Source organism: Electrophorus electricus, chromosome 13 (assembly GCF_013358815.1).
Source record: "Electrophorus electricus isolate fEleEle1 chromosome 13, fEleEle1.pri, whole genome shotgun sequence".
In the NCBI taxonomy this organism is placed as follows: Eukaryota; Metazoa; Chordata; class Actinopteri; order Gymnotiformes; family Gymnotidae; genus Electrophorus; species Electrophorus electricus.
The window spans coordinates 2,101,444-2,120,381 of NC_049547.1; the positions used below are offsets into that span (position 1 = coordinate 2,101,444).

At 40.4% G+C, this 18,938-nt stretch overlaps 4 protein-coding genes across 8 annotated transcripts in view; 2 read left to right on the plus strand and 2 right to left on the minus strand.

Annotated features, from left to right (window-relative positions):
• The window catches only part of eml5 (EMAP like 5), a 45,037-nt gene extending 39,333 nt beyond the window's left edge, over positions 1–5,704 (plus strand). The window contains exons 38-44 of the mRNA XM_027019602.2: positions 1,903–2,091; positions 2,462–2,634; positions 3,095–3,257; positions 3,574–3,677; positions 4,291–4,444; positions 4,701–4,801; positions 5,147–5,704. Of these exons, the coding sequence (XP_026875403.2) occupies positions 1,903–2,091; positions 2,462–2,634; positions 3,095–3,257; positions 3,574–3,677; positions 4,291–4,444; positions 4,701–4,801; positions 5,147–5,180 (918 nt within the window). The 3' untranslated portion in view covers positions 5,181–5,704. The remainder of the gene's footprint in view (positions 1–1,902; positions 2,092–2,461; positions 2,635–3,094; positions 3,258–3,573; positions 3,678–4,290; positions 4,445–4,700; positions 4,802–5,146) is intronic.
• A 1,717-nt stretch (positions 5,705–7,421) lies between these two features.
• Positions 7,422–9,760, minus strand: isca2 (iron-sulfur cluster assembly 2). 2 transcript variants are annotated; one of them, XM_027019610.2, is made up of 4 exons: positions 9,493–9,760; positions 8,612–8,780; positions 8,373–8,488; positions 7,422–7,949 (listed from the first exon to the last, which is right to left on the minus strand). In XM_027019610.2, the coding sequence occupies exons 1-4, from the start codon at positions 9,603–9,605 to the stop codon at positions 7,775–7,777; spliced, it is 573 nt and encodes a 190-aa protein (XP_026875411.2). In that variant the 5' UTR covers positions 9,606–9,760; the 3' UTR covers positions 7,422–7,774. The 2 variants fall into 2 exon arrangements, with proteins under 2 accessions (XP_026875411.2, XP_026875412.1); XM_027019611.2 differs by having other exon boundaries at positions 9,544–9,749.
• Positions 9,761–9,965: 205 nt separating this feature from the next.
• LOC113583308 (NPC intracellular cholesterol transporter 2) lies at positions 9,966–12,008 on the plus strand. Its single transcript, XM_027019583.2, has 5 exons — positions 9,966–10,018; positions 10,340–10,443; positions 10,797–10,904; positions 11,173–11,345; positions 11,457–12,008. Exons 2-5 carry the CDS (start codon positions 10,362–10,364, stop codon positions 11,541–11,543), a joined length of 450 nt encoding a protein of 149 aa, XP_026875384.1. The 5' UTR covers positions 9,966–10,018; positions 10,340–10,361; the 3' UTR covers positions 11,544–12,008.
• A 1,067-nt stretch (positions 12,009–13,075) lies between these two features.
• gskip (gsk3b interacting protein) lies at positions 13,076–18,874 on the minus strand. Of its 4 annotated transcripts, XM_027019594.2 has the most exons (4): positions 18,734–18,874; positions 17,246–17,334; positions 14,831–15,076; positions 13,076–14,742 (listed from the first exon to the last, which is right to left on the minus strand). In XM_027019594.2, the coding sequence occupies exons 2-4, from the start codon at positions 17,267–17,269 to the stop codon at positions 14,584–14,586; spliced, it is 429 nt and encodes a 142-aa protein (XP_026875395.1). In that variant the 5' UTR covers positions 17,270–17,334; positions 18,734–18,874; the 3' UTR covers positions 13,076–14,583. The 4 variants fall into 4 exon arrangements, with proteins under 4 accessions (XP_026875395.1, XP_026875393.1, XP_026875394.1 ...); XM_027019592.2 differs by lacking the exon at positions 18,734–18,874 and having other exon boundaries at positions 17,246–18,161; XM_027019593.2 differs by lacking the exons at positions 17,246–17,334; positions 18,734–18,874 and adding an exon at positions 15,563–15,638.
• Positions 18,875–18,938: the final 64 nt, after the last annotated feature.

Sequence of the window (18,938 nt, forward strand, 5' to 3'; positions counted from 1 at the left end):
CTTTCTCTGCGTATCCAAAAATGTATGTGTAAACACCTTTAGTGAAAAGGAAGAAAAAAGATTTCGTTGCTCTGTGGTCTTGATGAGGGTTGGCCATCGTTTGGGTTTCCCCCCCCCCATACCAGTGCTAAAATTATACTTTTAAAACCAGTGCTTAAAAAAACAACAACTAAACTAGAGTCGATAACATTAACATTAAAGAATTTATTTTGATATTTTTATTCCTAAAGCAAATTCAATGCGAGCAATATACACTCACCAGGATCATCATTAGGTCCGTCTTGCCGTCTTGGTAGGGCCTTCTTTTGCCTTTAGAACTGCCTTAATTCTTTATGACATGGATTCATGGGTTTAGTCTGTGTTGATCTGACAGCATTAAGCAGTTGCTGCAGATTTATAAGCTGCACATCCATGATGCAAATCTCTGGTTCCACCACATCCCAGAGGAGCTCTACTGGATTGAGTGACTGGAGGCCATTTGAGTACAATGAGCTCAGTGTCATGTTCAAGGAACTAGTTTGAGATGATTTGAGCTTTGTGAAATAGTGTGTATTCTGTGACATAGTGTGTTATGCATACACTGTGGTCAAAAGGGGATGGTTTACAATTGTATATTGCATATACACTCACCAGCCATTTTATTAGGTACCCCTGTTCAACTGCTTGTTAATACAAAGATCTTATCAGCCAATCACATGAAAACATTCAGTATGCAGACATGGTCAGAACGACCTGCTGAAGGTCAAACTAATCAGAATGGAGGCAGAAAGATGTTTTAAGTGACTAAATGTGGCATGGTTATTGGTACAGAAACTGCAGATCTGCTGGAATATTCACACGCAACCATCTCTATGGTTTACAGAGAAAAAAATAGAAAATATCTAGTGAGCGGCAGTTCTTTCCAATGATTCTTATTCATGTTATGAAATGTTATACTGACACCTAAATAATCATTTTCATAAATATTGTTTGCTATTTTTGGTAGTAAAATTGACTCATTGCTCCTTTAAATATTTGTTTCATATCCCAGTTTTATAGCTTTTTGTTTAACTGCAACCACACTTTAGACTGTTTAGCTTTAGATTTTAACAGGGTTTAAGGTACTGGCTGTTAGCTACTACTAGGCACCTGCTGTCGTGTTAACTAGCAATGACAACATGACGTGCAGTAACGCTTCTCTTGCCTGTAGTGTTTGTTTTGGTGCACCTGAGGGCAAATATTTCCACTGACGGCAGAGGCATTTTGCTAATGGAGTACTTGGGCAAGAAAATCAAATGTACATGATTGTCTACTTAACCCAGATCAGCCAAGATGTGTTTGGGATCCAAATTTTGCTTCTTTCTTTCTTTTTTTTTTAGAACAAAAGCTGCTGCTAATGTTGCTAAGAGACACTAGAAGGCAACAGCAACCCAAATAGTGTTCATAAATACATGGCCCAATTTCTCTTAGTCTGCTCACACCACATTCAGGAGTTAATGAAGGTCTCACAGACTAGTCTGTGTTTTGGGATGAAGTATAAAAGTGAATCAAAGTTGTCTGAAGCATGTGCCATATCTAGCAACCGGTTTTTAGATACTTGCAAGTTCCCAGCTTCTCTAAAAATAATTTTCCACAATTATGGACTCATTCTTTAGACTATTACATTATATTTATTCATTAATCCACTCCATTCAGCTACCTTCATTAGACACTATAAAAAGCTCTCTGGGAAACTGGAGTAGGAAACTGCTACAAAAGTTTGGGACAGTGTTCTTGAGTGAGTGCATAAGTCATCAGATTGTGCCAAACAAGGCTGATTCCTTGCCAGATCATCTGTTGATTCTGCTACCGTGGAAGTCCCCAGTTCTCCTGCATCATATTATGTGGGCAAAGGAGGTCTCACTGCACTGTGCTCGTCGTCAGGGCAAGATCCTGGTGGGCACACGGAACGCTGAGATCATCGAGGTCGGTGAGAAAAGTGCAGCGTGCAACATCCTGATTAACGGCCACATGGACGGCCCCATCTGGGGTTTGGCGGCTCACCCCACGCGAGACCTGTTCCTGTCTGCTGCCGAGGACGGCACAGTGCGGCTCTGGGACATTCCAAATAGGGCAAGCGCCTCTCGTACTGTCACACACATGAACACACTACAGTGAAAGCTCGTCAGCACCCCTGTTACTTTTATTTAGCAGTGAGAAATTTCACTGAGCTTTTGCGGAGCTGAACTATGCAAAATATCTGAACAGGTTTTTAAAAGTTCATGCAATATATTTACATTTCATACACCCTGTTATCCAAACTGGCTTACAATTTCAAGCATGTTACAGAGTTAAGCAAACAAGTAGCTCTGGATAACACCTAGGAGCCTTGCTGCAGGACTCTGAAGGATATAGCGCAGAGGGTTTGAACCACAGTCCCCCACGCGATAGGCTGCACTGATACCCACTACGCTATGTGTTGTTCTTCTTTTGCCGTCAACAGAAGATGGTGAATAAGGTAAGCCTAGGCCACCCAGCACATGCGGTCAGCTACAGCCCCGAGGGCGACATGGTCGCCATCGGGATGAAGAATGGCGAATTCATCATCCTCCTCGTCACCTCGCTCAAGATCTGGGGCAAGAAGAGAGATCGCCACTCTGCCATCCAGGACATCAGGTCTGATGTTCTTATGTTCTTATAACCTGAGTTGTAGTTATTTATAGAGGTTGGGTAGAAGGTTTAAACAGAAAGTCTCATATATGCTCTTCAACTCACATAAGCACCACACATACACCTCTAATGAACTATTATTATTATTATTATTATTATTATTATTATTTGTACTAATAGTAGTAGTCATAGTTACATTTATGTAGCACCTTTCTCAAACCCAAGGATGCTTTACAGACAGAACTCAGCTTTGACAATCAAGTCACAAGCACACGCTTCTCCTGTATTAGTTGATTTGCTTATTGTGCCAACGTTTCATTGTTTGCCTTAGCTGAAATTTCAAAATTGCATTGGGTCTCTTCTTTATAACATACCAGTAAAACTATCAACTGACACAAGTCAGCCATTACCCAGAATCATTCTTATTGTGGGGGGGATTGGACCCTGATGTGCTGTTTCTCCACAGATTCAGTCCAGATGCCCAGTACCTTGCTGTGGGATCCAGTGAGAATGCGGTGGACTTCTACGACCTGACGCTGGGGCCGCAGCTCAACCGCGTTAACTGCTGCCGAGACATCTCCAGCTTCGTCATTCAGATGGACTTCTCTGCTGACAGCTGCTACATACAGGTGTGTGTTGGTCTGCGTGGAACTGTAGCAGCACGTCCTAGGTGTTGTACTTGGTTCTCTGTTTTGAGTGTTACTGTTAGATGGCTCTGCTTTGCAGTTTTTAATTGGACTGTTTCCAGTACCCCTTTCAGTGCGTTTAAAAATAGACAGTAATTATTTTTCCATACACTATACTTTCCTTACATTCGATTAATTGAGCTAGTATGAATTAGATTATGTGCTCTGCCTTTTAATTAATTATTCCTCAAAGCTTTTCTATACCCAGCTCCTAACGTGCATCTTTACTGTGTTCATCTTTCTGCATGGCTCTCTGTAGCTGTCCACGGGTGCTTACAAACGCCTCCTTTATGAAGTGCCTACTGGGAAGCAGGTTACAGAGCCAGCTGTCATAGACAAAATCACCTGGGCCACTTGGACGAGGTATCATAGCACTGATACACACACACACACACACACACACACACACACACACACACACACACACACACACACACACACACACACACACACACACACACACACACACACACACAAAAAACTCACAGTATTGTAGCAGCGTATTTTGAATGAATCTATTGTATGACTGCACACACCACAGACACACACACATACACAAAGACAGACAGACAGACTGCTGACAAATATTCAAACCTCAGTGTTAATTAGTATTCAGAAAATACTGAATACTTTCAGTATTCAGAAAGCCCAGTATTCACACGGCAGGACTCAGATTGTGGAGCAGGGAACTGTGTTGCACACTGGCTGAATTGCATCTTGTCTCACCTCAGCTCTCTTTAATCTCCTTACAAAGTTCGTTCTGAAGTTAGTTTCATCTTCCCTTTTGGTTGGCCATCAATGATACTTCAAATAAAATACGCATCAGTTGCAGTCGGTACACCAGAATCCAAAACAACCCAGACTACAACATTGAGCATCAGTTCCTCTCATCAGCTCATCTTTGACGTCACCATCAGGATATGCTGAAGGTTTCTTCCTAGTAGTAAGACGTGCTGCTTCATGTGTGCATGCGCAGTATGCTCGGGGATGAGGTGGTGGGCATCTGGTCCCGTAACTCCGATAAAGCCGACGTAACGTGCGCCTGTGTCTCCCATTCCGGCCTCAACCTTGCCACAGGCGATGACTTTGGAATGGTGAAGCTGTTCGACTTTCCATGTCCAGAGAAGTTTGTAAGTACTCTCCGTTTTTAATCTCGTTGCTAAAAAATATACGTTAACCACTTCAAAACACAGGAATTTATATTGTGGGCCTGAAATATGTGTTTGAACAAACATCAACAGCTTGGTGTGTTGCAGTGTAATAACACTATGACAGAACACTGGAACGTATTCTGTGTGCAGCATGTTTCAAATGTGAATTCTACACATGTACTTTTTGTGTAAAAATAAAACAGAGGCTTCTCACCACCAACCATGTTTTCCTCAGGCCAAACACAAACGCTACTTGGGCCACTCAGCCCATGTGGCCAACATCCGCTTCACTAACGGGGACCATTACGTTGTCAGCGCTGGAGGCGACGATAGAAGGTATTAGATTTACAGTTTCACTTCATGCTTTTATATTTCGTTCCTGTTTATTGAAGAACAAGCACTTCTCCATATTCAGTGAGTGGAGATCAGTCTTGTGATGGCAGTGTGACTACTGAGGAAGCAGAAAGACAGAAGGACAAAGCCTGCCATTGTTGTGGTGTGCAGTACAAAGGAGTAGTGGTGGCGTATTATTTCCCATATCTCCTCTCGATGCTCTCCTGTGTCTGGCGCAAAGGAACAGACTGTAAAAATACACTGCATGATTTTTAAAGTCCCCTGTTTTCCTGTGCTACTCAGATCATAATTTCATCTATGGCCTGGTTCTGTTTCTTTCCCAAACAGCCTCTTTGTATGGAAGTGCGTCCACGCTCCCTAGGTGGGTTGCAGTGCCACCGTGTGGCCCAGGCGGCCGCTTCCGCTCTGCGGCTCTACGGGCTACTGGGCTCAGTGGAGAGCCCAGCGCTACACTGCTTGAAGAGGACAAGAGATGGCGGCAGGCACTCCCGTCAGAGGTTAAACCCTGAACTTTAGACAGCAGGGCGCATGCACTGGAATGACACCCCTGCTAACATCCATACCTGAACCCTACTGTAATGTCCTCTGTCTAAATGACACTGAACTCTGGGAACGTGGACAGAGGAGGTTTCCATCCCCATATGCATCTGAGAGGTTTGAAGTAAATGTTTCACCCACTCCCCTTTTACATTTGCCCTTAATTTTAAGATGGAATGTGCTTTTATTTGGAGTACATTTTGCATAATTGTTTGAGTTCCTTCCAGTCAAAAGATGAACAAATGTGTAGCAAGCAAAATAAGATTAGCGTTAAAATATCCAATGAGTGTTCTTTTGGGCGAAGGCTGAACTCCTCATTTTTATGATATATATTGCTTAAAAAAACGACTAAACTCTATATATATATATATATATATATATATATATATATATATATATATATATATATATATATATATATATAGTGTTTTCCCATATTTCATGTATCATGTTTTCATTCATTTGTTGTGTGGTTTTATTTATTTTAATTTTTTTTTCATCAAAGATCAGAACTCCTGTGGCCTTCTCCATGAATGTAACACGGCTGTTATGTTCTTGGATGTCAGCATGCCAAAGCATACTATGCACTGTATACTTGACCTGCTCACTGTGGTTCTCCAGTGGTCTTGATTGTCAACCCTAAACACGGTATTCATCCATCTAACCTTGGTCTCCCTCTGCAGAAATATGTGACACTCATAACCATCCATGTGGTATCTCTTGCTTGAGCAGTAACCATGAGTTGTGTGCAAGTATGTATGCTTGTGTAAGAAAGACGTGTATGCAATATGTCTTGTGTCTATGAAACAGACTTTAAGAGAAATCTGTCTTTATTCAGTCCATATAAAATTATTGAGTAAAAAAGATGTGATGCTCTGTTGCATCAAATAAAATAACACTTTATTGTGCTGCTAAAGCCTTTTAAATGTTCTATCTCATGAGGATTAGTAATCAGATGAACCTTTGTTACATTAACACATTATTTTTCAATGGAATGTTCCTCTCCGAGAAAAATACAAAAGCAAATGGAGGCAAAAAATCCGTGCAGAATATTTTCAATTTGATTTATTGTTATACTGATTACTGTGAGATGTGTTCAGTGCAAATTTTGATTTTCTGCTATCAATGTAAATAGCAATTGTAAAGACATTCTTTTGTATATTTTTGTGAAATGTTTTCATAAGATCCAACTTTGATTAAAAAATGTGTGTATAAATGAATCTTTTCTCAATATAAAGTTAAATCAGATAAGACTTACATTAACTTTAGAGATGATCTTTAAATAACCAGCAGTAGAAAATCAAACTAGTGTAGAAAATCTGAACTTTAAACTCCAGGCATGGGGCAGGCAGCACTAAAGGAATAACGAAGTGCTTAGTCTGTTTCACAAATGCTGAAGATGAGTGTGTTCAGACACAGTGTGTTCATGGGTCTGCTGGGTAGACTCCAAAGCATTCAAGATTAACTCTAAAATTCAAAGAACAAATATCCAGCATGTGATCACCATTATCGTTGATTAACTCAGACTAATCTCAGACTACCCTGGTGACCATAGAGCTCTCAGATTAATTCCCTTTAGAGATGCCATGCAGGAATGGACCAATCCTCAGATATCTGTCATGACTGTAGAGGTCAGAGGTGAGGTGCAGGGGCCTGATTCTTAATTAGTTAGTGCAGTTAAAAAGTGATTAGAGGTTGATCTTTCACCAAGTCTTCAGTCTGCAAGTCTTTATTCTCAGCAAGAACGGTTCTACAGTCAGTCAATAGGCATTTTTCTGAATGCACTTTTTTTTTTCTTGCTGTTGTTGGCAAGGCCGGAATCGTAAAAGGTGCATAGGCAGCAAAATCACGGTTATGTAATCTATTTGGTCAGATGGGTCTAAAGTACAGCACGCGGCCTACATCGCAATGTAACTCCTTCACACAAGTGCAGTATCCACCCACCCAGGGTAGCGTTATAGCATCAACCCCAGCATTGTTTTGAGTACACAGTAAAAGGTGAATTATATTTGTAATGTTCCCCAAGAAGCGTTAAACTGTATAAGAAAATATTTCAGAGAGAAGATACCATTCCAACAACTTTATTAGAATCACATATTTACAATCTTCTTTATATACAGGAAAATACATGCAAAGTTTAATGTCCTCTGATGTTTAACATGCTGTGATCATGTCATACTGAATCACTGTAGCCTAACAACAAGAAATAGCAAATTCTTGCCAGTCCATGATTATATACTTGAGCATGGAAGTACAGACTATGGTTGGCTTCACTTTAAATAAAGCACTCAAATTTTGAATCACTAGTTCTCATTCCTCACCCTTAGCACTCCAGGCACTACACATTCATGCTCCAAGACAAGATTTTAATTGGTCAGAGCGTCAGCTAAACGTACCGAAAATTTGAACATGTCAGACTCAGGCTTTGACAGAGAAAGAGCTGCCGCAAGAGCAACCATGTTCGGCCTGGGGGTTCTTCAGCACCCGGAAGGAAGAGCGGATAAGCTCCTGGCTGAAATCAAGTGTGGCCCCCTTCACAAACTCCAGACTCTCCTGGTCCACTATCACACTAACACCATTCTGTTCAAAAACCCTGAAAAAAGTGTAGTTAAAAAAGAAGAGGTAAATTTGATCTTCTGCTGGTGAAGAGATTAATGAAACAAGAAGTAGTCCTTGCATGTGCTTGGCTAAAAACAGGGCATACATCCTTAGCATTTTTTCATACTGCCAGAAGCATTTCAAGTACTGAACCAATATTATACACTTTTTTCCATCATCAACAACAAAAAAAATATATGCACAGGTATCTTATGGTTTGTATTTCTCATTTTGACCACCTGACACTACACAGGGAATATCCTGATTAAATGTCCCATTTAAAAATGCATGAATACACCACATATATCAAGTTCAATTTGCTTTCATTAGCAGTAGCTGTGTTAAAACAAAGTTTCTCGTTTGAAGAGAGATTTATCACCCAAGTGTCATCCTGTGAATGTGCCAATGGTTGCATCACCTGTCATCCTCATTTTTGACAGTGTCCACTGAGAACTTGTACTGAAAGCCAGAGCATCCTCCACCTTCTACCTGTATCCTCAGACACTCTCCCTTATCCATGATCTCAGAAAGCCTCTGCACAAAAAAAAAAAAAAAGACATTTAAAACGAACGTTGTTGGTGTCGTTCCGTTGTTATCCAATACACACACCAACGCATGCACGCTACTAAGGACAACAAAGTACAGTAGCGTACAAACCTTGACACAGGATTCAGTCAGACTGATTTTATCTAAGGGACTGAACGTGTCCTGCTCCTCCTGCGATGGGCTGTTGCTATAACGCACAACCAAGTAATACGGCGGTATCCGACATCGTTGGAGTGGTCTCGCCGGATGGGATACAGACTGAACCGCTATGGAAGACACACTTGCAACGAAAAACGCAAACCATTAGTCACGTGGTGGTAATGTGTCCTACTGGGTAACCATACGAATACCATGGCCAGGTTTAATAGAGAAACGCCGAGATACCAAATATGGTGCGACTTTGTAAGAGATATATAATTTTAAATTCTAAATATTAAAGTGCTGCCATAATTTTATGTCATTCAGTGCCATCTTCGAGTTTGTACAGAATGGCAAACACGGGCGAATTGAATTGTAAAAAGTCTGGGTAAGAAGTTTTAATCACGGAGCTTTAACTGTACACCTATGGATCCTGTAGTCTCTTACGGTTACAAAGCAAGGGTCTCAGAGCCAATTCTCCGAGTAATAAAAGCTTTAGAAATATAGGCCCCACAGCTATCTAGAGAGCACTAGCTAATCATTTTGTCCACACATAGCTACACCACTAGCTAGCAAACAGTCTGGTATCTTGACAGGCTAGCTAGCGCATAGATAATCAGGCGTATCATAATTGCTCACAAAGCTCCGTTTAACTGCGCTGGTCCCAGTAACGTTATTTGTATAAGAACTGTGTTATATCCCCACTGAGCAGCTGTGGCTCGCTAGCTAAGATAAGATAAGCTAAGCTAAAATAAACTGATGCAAACTAGGCTAGCTAACACTAGCTAGCTAGCTAGCTTTAAGTATCAAGTTCGCCTAAGTTAACCAAGCCTGTTAACAATACACCGACTTACTTGCTAGCTATATTTCTCACAAGGCACAGGTGCATTGGGTTAACTACGTACTTTATAACTCTCCATGGCTTTAATTTGGACGCTCTAATCAAGATTCCTCTCGCTAATGACATCTTCCACAACGGAATGACTGGTAAGGGTTGCCAGGAAATCCCTCAGTTACGAACATGTTTAAACAAATGGGGAAAAAATAAGGCTTGGGATTTGAAGTAAAGAAGGAAAAAAATAGTATTTTGGTATGCGCAAGCTTGTATTTTCGCAGACGTTTGGACGATTTATTTTATTAAAATCATGTATAGTCGCAGTGCTTAAAATGAGGGGTTATAGAATATCCGGCAATAAAGCCGGGTGTTGGAGTTTGTTTTCTAACAGAGGGCGATGCTATTGGTCAGAGCCGTTTATTGAGGACTTCACAGATTGGCTAGGATTTTTAAATCGATGACGACACATCTCGTGTCATGAAAAGTCTCACCCTGGTCTCGTGACAAACAAACGGGGAGTGGAAAGGATTGGAAGAGCTGGCGTGGTATGTGCTCATGTGTTACTGCTTGTTCATGGCTAAATCTTTGTATGTTTTAATAGGATCACTATTACTCAAACAAAACTCGGAGTTTAATTTTAGCCCTGTTGCCCTTTCTATGTATTTGGACAATATTAGAAAGTAAGCAAAGCACCGTTTATGCGGTAGGAAAACTGCATGAAACTTCATCCAGAAAGCTACCAGCCGTCTGTTCTTGCTATCAAATTAGTCAGCTTGGACTTTGTTTATGCACACTCAGTCCTGATCGATCCAAGCCTAGGTCAGAGTTCGTGTGGGCTCTTAAATGTTCTGGCTCTGGGTCGGCAGGTGTTGAGTACTCAGCTGAGCGATGGACCTCCGAGTGGTGTGCGCCGTACTCCTTCCGCTTTTTGCGTTCACGTACGCAGAGCAGGTGAAATTTGTGGACTGTGGTGAGCGAACGCTACTTGTTTACTCGTTTAGCTAAATAAATGTTATGTTTAGCGTGAGATTGTGCCTTTAAGACAAACTTGCATGGCGGCTGGGCGGGGTAATTGGAAAAGCTTCGTCAGGCTTGGCCTGATCTATGACAAAGTGTCTTAAGTTTGTTGCTTTTTTTTTTTTTTTTTTTTTTAAACGGTTACGTTTTCTACTCTTAATAAAGATGACAGTGCAGTAGCTACAAGTCTTGTACGCCATCGGATTCTGTGATGCTTTGTGTACACTGCTAACATACAAGAATTGTTTGTGTGTATGCAAGCATGAGTCATGCTGCGTTTTTATTCGTTTTCTTCTCACACATTAGGCTCAGTTGCTGGAACAGTGGTCCAGGTTGAAATTTCCCCCTGCCCAAATCAGCCATGCCAGCTTCACAAGGGAGAATCCTATTCTGTAAATGTGACCTTCAACAGCGGTAGTTACACCCTTTCATTTTTTGACACTCCTTCTTTACATTCAAAATGTTAAAAGTGCTTATTCATAGAACTTCACTGTTTGTGTTGTTTCAGTTGTAAATGTATCATCTTTTACTATTCTCTTACTCACTTCTGTACATTTACTGTCAATTTAGTCCTTGAGTTGAGTTCTGAGTGCCACCCTTGTAGAGAAGTAGCTGTTTGTCCTTCTGATTGTGCTGAGTGATCAAAATGGTGTTAATAGAAAGTGTGTGCATGCGTGTGCAGGCGTTGTGAGTCAGACCAGTAAAGCGGTGGTGTATGGATGGTTGGTTGGCGTCAAAGTTCCCTTCCCCATTCCTATCGATGATGGCTGCAAGTGTGGCATCCAGTGCCCTATTCAGCAGCAAAAAAGATACAGTTACATAAACCAGCTTCCTGTGAAGACAGAGTACCCCTCAGTAAGTACCCCCCCCCCCCCCCAAACCTTTTACGATTGTTACCAATAACTCCGAATGCATCTGAGTAAACGCAGAAATGGACCTTTTTTGGCATTTGTTTGTGTTTTAAAGATAAAACTCGTTGTGCAGTGGGAACTGAGGGAGGACTCCGAAAAAGATCTGTTTTGCATCAAGTTTCCTGTGCAGATAGTGAGCTAAGCTCCCGAAGGGATAGTTTTCTACGAACTTGTTTTTAAAATGTTGATTCACTACTGACATTTTATCATTTTGATTGGTTTAATTACTTGTTCTGTAATTTTTAATTTTGATCAATATTCTCTATATTTCTGTAGTAATTACTATTTAGATTGTAATTAAAATAACCTTTATGCAATTGATTGAGACACTGATTTGAATTAGGTTAATGTTTGCTGACCAGTGTTGATTGATCAAATTATTAACATTCTTGTGCAATATTTCCACAACATTCTGGCTGCTGTGTGGCTACATTTTCTAACCTAATGTATCTATTTTTTATTGCACACATTAAGATATAAATTCATATTCTTGTAACAGTAAGTCGTGTCACAGGAACAAATCTTAATTGTACAAAGTGCTACACATGTGCATGTTTGTTTGTCTGAAATAAAGTTTTAAGTAAACAGTGGTTTGGCAAATGGTCAATTCTGCATGTCTGTTAACTTGTCTTTTTATATGTTTTCTCTTATTGTGTTAACCTTTAACATTCAGGCTCACAGGTAGTGTGTTTACTCGTGAGGGCTAAAACACAGACATGGGATTTAAGTGAAACCAGACAGTCTAAGATCAAGGGGAAGGTTGCTTTGGAGTATGTGCAAAAGTACAAGCTGTAATTTCTTATGACACTCAGAAAAGCCAAGATGCACCAACAGCAGCTAGTGACCTACTTATGCCCTACTCGGTATAGTGCATTGCAGTATGGTCTAGAAGTAACACTTCAGCAGTCAGGAAAGGTCTGCAGTAGGTTACAACCAGGGTCAAGATAGCCTTAGAGGACATTTACTAGTTATGCTCTCTGAAAGAAGCCATCGGGATCTGTAAGGAACCCACTCATTTCTGCAATGTTTACACTTCTCTCATGGGTCAGGTATGAGAACCATTACAAGCTCACTCCTCAAAGCTAAGGAACAGGTTCCCCTCCGAAGGCCCACCAAGACTCTCACATGACACATTAAATCAGTCTTTTAAATTGTTTACACCAGTGCAGATAAACTCATATCCATCTTGCTACACAAATGTCCGTTAGTGCTTTTAAGATTTTCTTGTTGCACTTCAGATCATGCAGTTATTATACATCACTATGATACTATTATTGCTATTACTTATTGTATTGCATTGTTGCACTCCAATGTAACACTGGGAGTTGCAAAATGAATTTCATTATGTAAGTATGATCTTAGTTATTCTATTACTCATGCAAAGTGAATATGTTCAATGGGTACAACTTTGTGTAAACATGGTAGATGTAGCACATGGAAAATATTTTTAATAATCATGACTCTAATTATATACCATTTTGGAGTCAAATAAAATGACTAAGATTTAATTCTTGATATAAATAAACTATATGTGCTTTAGATCCAGAAGTATGATTTGTGGATGTAGTAATAAGCTCCTTTGGCCAACGGTCACCAGGAACAAACTACTGCTTTGAGAGAACACTACACAATACATTAGATATTCTAAAATGGATTCAAGACCCAACAAAAGAATAAATCCTTTGTGTGCTTTTATTAAATGGAAACATAGGTAAGCAACCGTTCAAAAGGCAGCATGACTTCTGTTAGTCCAGTCATCTCTTCTACACACATTAGCATTTTTATTTTCTAGGATTTCTGAACAAACTCCCTAAAATAATTAGAGGGATGTTCAAGATAGATTTTGTTGGGTTTCACAAGAATTTGCACAGATATCTGCAATCCTGCTGACTGGCCTTCTTCCACGTCATCACCTGCTTTAGACCAAAATCCCATATGAAATATGAAATTATTACAAAGGTAGGTTGAATTTCAACAGGCTTATTCAAACATGAGGAAAACCCTTTCATGTTTATGCATTTATATCAAAGCTTGCATTCTCACTTCTTTATCCAAAATCCAAATTATGAACAAAAATGTATGGAATGTAAAGTTGTACATTTTCAGTAGTCCCTTTCATACCTAACAGATAATGGCTACTGCATTTACTTCAGTGTGAGTTTGTGCAACATGGCTACACATGCACATGGTTGTTATCCAAGACACAGGTCTCTGTGCTGCTTTAAATCCTATGCCCCTAAAAGAACAAACAAACACCATGAAGCTTCATTAACAAAATGAAAACTGATATGTCTAATTTAAAAACAGTCCAAGTAAAAATATAACAATCTTTGAATTAAAACAAATTAGAAAGCATTTTACAACTGTTGCTCTGAAACTGTATGCTCCTATTTATCCCAGTAAATTCAAACTATTTTCTCAGTATTTTTATAGTTAACTTAAGCTTCTGTTTTTGAGCCAAAATACTATATATGTATTATTTTTAGGAAACTTTAATTGTTTTTAAATTGCTTAGGGTAAAGTAAAAACCATAGGCTCTCCGATAAAACTGAGATAGGGTAATGCAATTCAGAGAACATTTTTATGACAAGAAGTAGTATTGCAAATCAGAAACAGAGAGAATGGGCCACATTTTCAGACTAAACATCAATTCCAATGAGATTTCACAGCAAGCCCATGTTACAGACAGGTTAAACATAGAAGTCTGGAAACCAGTGTCACCAGTAAGGCATCTAAAGAACCAATCTGCCACCAAAGAGAAGTAGCTTCTCAGGTCCATTTCATTCAAAAACATTTATCTGTAAAATAGCAGTTTATGCCTGTTTCTGAATAGATCAGAAACTACTGATTCCCCTTAAAGTGGTCATTTGCATGTGCAATGGTATTTTTGGGCTGATCTGGAGGATGGAGGATGTTATTTTGACTTTTAATCTAGACCCTAGACTTCGTACAACACTCTCTTGTTGCAGTTTCTGTAAAACAATAAAAACATTGCCAAGTAAGTGTATATGTAACTAGCATTTGACCAAGGAGTCTTGTTAACATCAAGAGCGTAACTAAAATCAGACAGTAAGGTCTACTTTCGTGTTGAAACTGACTGTTGCACAGAACTGCAACATAACCATTAGCAAGCAAAGATGTTTTGAAACAACCAAACCCCTGGTTTAGGGTGGCTGAAATCTTCAATGACCGTTTTGCTTGAGAGTCTCAAGGCGCTGTAGAAGTGCATTCCCAAATGCTTCTCTGTAACCGGGGCTGAGGGAGTCCAGGAGTGAATACACAGTTTCATGGTACTGAGCGGTCAAACCATCATTGACCTGGTCAAAAGCGTAGCCAACCACCTGTAATGAGATTGACTAAGATGTTAAGTAATAGTAAAACACTGCAGAGATAATGCAAACAGAGAATGACGCCCCAATCCCCACTCACCCGAAGCCCCGCTTCAGTGAGCTCCAAGCAGTAGCGGTTCCCTTCTCTTGTTTCCACGTTTATATAAGCCACATCCAGAGCATTGGTGAGGCTTTGAGACACGTACATGTCTGTTACAGCAAAAAGCACATCGCTGACCAGAGCCTCAGCCTCCAACCTCATGTCTTTGACTCCTCCAAGCTCAGAGCAGCGTTCCTCATACGAGGACCTCGATAGATCCTCCGGCTGACAGTCCACTTCCATCACCTAAACACAATACGGAGCGGTTAATCGGGTGTTTAGTCGATTAATGGTCGGCTGAATCACAGTCGCAGCGCTGGACAAAATCTGACGTAATGTAAGCTAACCTATCTGACTTAAGTCATCTGGCGAGGAAACCACCCCAACGGATGCGCACAACGCACAAAAACGCATAAAAACCAACTCCATCAAACGTAAACCACATCTTAGTGATTCTGAGGTACTTTCATCGAGTGTAGGACAGTTAATGTATTTTTATTGCGCCCCAAAAGCTTCCTGTGAGTTAGCAAGTTAAGGTATCTGAATGCCAGCGGACATGGGGCGGTTTGCACTGCTGTACAGCATGATCAACAAACTAACAATGACAATATGTTATGAGGACAAAATCGCTCATTATTATATAAACCTGATAAAATAACAGATAGCGTAGTATATGATACCGTATCACGTACGTAGTAAGTTTTATCCTTATTAATTTTGTTAGCCACTAACCTCCTCCGGGGGTAGTTCAACAGTACACTTCCGGCTCATGCCGGCAAATATGGGTGTGTTCACCGAGATCAACCTTGTCTTCTGTCTAACGTTTGCAGGTTAAGTGTGTGATAACTGTAACACCAGTAAACAGAACACAAACAAAATAAATAAGTAGAACAATGAGGTAATGTGGGAGTATGATTATTTAGACTATTTAGATTATTTCGATTATTTTAAACTATTTGTTTATCCTGTGCAAGAAAGAGTGGCATCTCTCCTCTGATCATGATTCAAATAATGGAATACATACAAGGGCGGTATATAATCAGGATGCATTAAAGGTAACTGTATTCCTGCATTGTAATTGGATATGTTTACAAAGTAAAAATGCCATAATTAGACTTGTTCATTTTAAAAACATGGAGATTGCTGGCGGGATTACTCTACAACTCAGGCTCACTTTCCTTTCTCCCTTTCTCCCCTTTTTAAGAGTCCTAATACAGTGAACTGCTGTCGAACTACCGCATCGTGAGCATCAAATACACCCTTTATTTAAATCTATAAAATGTGTGCTGTGTATTGTGTTATTGTCCAGAGTGCGTCTTTTTTCGTAATTCTCTAGCAATTTGTGAATGGAAACAGACGTGAAGCCCGTGTGATCTGTCGCGGAGGACAGTTCTTAACAGTAATTGTTAAATATTTATTTATTTATCTAGCTATTTATTTATTTATTTATTTATTTATTTTTGCAACAGATTTATTTATCGTTTCATATGTACATGACCTTTGTACTGCTAATTTTTAAGGTATCTTTTTCGGTTTGTCAGTCATACAAGTGGACCCGTTTATCATTTTAAAACATTGCTTTGTCATAAAAGTTTTTTTTTTTTAAAGGTTGAATAAATATATAAATTAAACACCATTTACCTTAACCCCCCCCCCCCCCCCCCCCCCCCAAAAAAAAACCCTTTGTACTATCAAAGGCGATAAGGCCCAATAAAAACAATTAGACCCAGCAGATAAATACCCCTTAAAAAGCCATCTCTAAAACAATAAACCAATAATAAAATAAAATCTCTTCTACCATAAAATACTATTAAAATTTTACTGTAAAATACTATAACCCCTCTTTAAAAAGTCTCAATTGCCTTAAAAGTCCATATTTCTTTGCAGCCCCAGCTGGGAGGGTTGGCCGTAACTTCCCCTGCGCGGCTCTCCGACACTCCTCACGTCATCTCCTGGGGCCAGTGGATATCCTCCCCTTGCCCACTACCCCGTCTCAGGCTAGCTCTTCCCTCAGGGAGCATCCGTCGGGGCCAAGGTCTGTGGTGGCAGGGACCCCCTTGGGTGTGGCCTTGGCCCCCTCCTCCGAATGGCTACGCCCGGTGCCCCCTGCAGCGCGGACGTTACCAGTCTTCTCGTGGCATGCAGGGGCACCGTGACGCGCTTCCCCACCAGCAGATTGCGGGAGGTCCACAAAGCGGCTTTCACACTACTTAGGGTGAGCCAGAGTGCCTCAAATTCGTTCGCCGATAACTTCTCCACACGCTGACCCACCCCATTCACCACTAACCGGTAAACTCGTGGGAGGACCTCCCCTGCTGGCAGGCTCAGGCTTTTCACCGTTTCCGGTTTGCCACACCCCAACCGTGGACACGTCGCTACCGCTGCCATGCCTCGGGAGTGCATCACAGCCCTTACCGGGAGGATGTCATGTGCCGCCATCCACGCCAGATCCTTGTCTTTACTATGGAGGGCCGAATGAGTACTGGGCTCACCAACTCCCGGTCCTGTGCACAGGCAACAAGCAGTTTTGCGTTCGTTAAAACCCAATTTCTTCCCTTTCCACCCCATACTTCTTTAGGAACTTTCTAATAAAGTTGTATTCTTTTGGCATTGTAAAAGATATAGTAAAAGCGCTCAACAGTAATGCTACAGGTTCGGTTTGCTCGCGCTGTCTGCTGCCAAACACTGGGCCTATAGTTTCTCTGTCTACAGGGAGTGCAGGGGTTCTTCAACTGGACTGGGGACAACTTCTACACATCCCCTGCATAAGACTGAACAGAAAAAGTACAAGAGCTTGTGTGAGCTTGGTTTTGGCCGTACTAGCTGGCACTTTGACAGTTTATGGGTTAAAAAGTAATTCAAAAGTAACTGAATGTAATGTTAATAAATGTAACTTAAACGTAATGAATGTAAGATTATGTTACTACATTATAGTGACCATTTGGATTAGATTAAAATAATTTTAAAGTAACCCTTCCAACCCTGGAAATAAGATTATGCTATTTATTTAAAAATCCCCAAAACTCATTTACACATCTTCACATCCTTAGTTCACTACAAAAACTGAACGATCTTTTCTGTATTTTTAAATAAGAGTATTAATAAAATTAGTCTCAAAATAGTTATTTCTTTGAAGTGAGCGGTTTTAGAAAGTCAATGGCGACCTTCAAACTAAAGTTGTTGTTGTTGTTATTCATTTTATTTAGAACTCAAGTGATTATGCCAATATGGACTCACATTAAAACTCTTTTAAAACAGCTTTACTATGGTATTATCGTGACGATTATGCTGTTGAAGATAACATTCGTAAACTGGGAAAGAATTCTTTTGTTGTGAGTTAAAATGGTGCGATGTGTCATGGTACACAGTAACCAGTTTATCACCTCTATGACCAAAGATGTTTATCTTCTAAAAATGTCAGAAACTTTGCTCTAAAATCTGAGTGTGGCCGCTGCTACTACGCACGTCTAAAAACAACTAGTAGGGAGCAGGCTGGAATTACACACTAACCAACACTTCAACTGCAAATAAACAGCAGAAATAATAAAATTAATATGTGGAACTCAAAAGAAGAATGTATTGTGGAGTTGTGGCCGCAGAGAAAATGCCATTTGATGCCTTTTCCCCTCTTGAGATTCACCGTCTTCGTCTTTGAAACCATGTTTTTCAAGGAACATTTGCCATTCGTGTTCCAGGCGCTTGGTTAATTGTCTGACAAAAAAGAAATCACACATGGATGACAAGAAGGCTGTCATAAAACACGACCGCACGTTGTGTAAAGACAGTGGGAGTTTTCCCTGAGTCATCTGCGGGTTGGCAGGATTCTGTGCGGAATACCAATGTGGGCTGCACAAACCGAAAGTAGACGCACCCTCTTGCCCTCGTAAAAAGAGAACAACTCACCTGTCTACCGCAGCTTGTACCCCACCTCCCTATTACGTACCTACAAACGATTTAATGTAAATATTACACGACGGAAAGGTGAACAGACACCCCCCACCTAAACATTTTTAACGTGATTAATTATTTTTCAGAAATCAGAACGTATTCAGCAGTCAGCGCTACCAGTGGGCTCACGGGCTGCGCAGATTCGGTGATCGTGAACACA

Excerpts from the sequence above, each read along its gene's own strand:
- gskip (XM_027019592.2), bottom strand. The coding sequence starts at position 17,398 with ATGGGGTGGAAAGGGAAGAAATTGGGTTTTAACGAACGCAAAACTGCT. Across the intron at positions 15,077-17,245 it reads CGGCACATGACATCCTCCCG|GTGATGGAAGTGGACTGTCA; the intron begins GTAAGGGCTGTG and ends TATTGTGTTTAG. Across the intron at positions 14,743-14,830 it reads TCACTGAAGCGGGGCTTCGG|GTGGTTGGCTACGCTTTTGA; the intron begins GTGAGTGGGGAT and ends ATCTCATTACAG.
- LOC113583308 (XM_027019583.2), top strand. The coding sequence starts at position 10,362 with ATGGACCTCCGAGTGGTGTGCGCCGTACTCCTTCCGCTTTTTGCGTTC. Across the intron at positions 10,905-11,172 it reads AAATGTGACCTTCAACAGCG|GCGTTGTGAGTCAGACCAGT; the intron begins GTAGTTACACCC and ends ATGCGTGTGCAG. Across the intron at positions 11,346-11,456 it reads TGAAGACAGAGTACCCCTCA|ATAAAACTCGTTGTGCAGTG; the intron begins GTAAGTACCCCC and ends TGTGTTTTAAAG.
- isca2 (XM_027019610.2), bottom strand. The coding sequence starts at position 9,605 with ATGTCATTAGCGAGAGGAATCTTGATTAGAGCGTCCAAATTAAAGCCA. Across the intron at positions 8,781-9,492 it reads GTGAGAAATATAGCTAGCAA|TGTGTCTTCCATAGCGGTTC; the intron begins GTAAGTCGGTGT and ends TTTCGTTGCAAG. Across the intron at positions 7,950-8,372 it reads GTCAAAAATGAGGATGACAG|GGTTTTTGAACAGAATGGTG; the intron begins GTGATGCAACCA and ends CACTTTTTTCAG.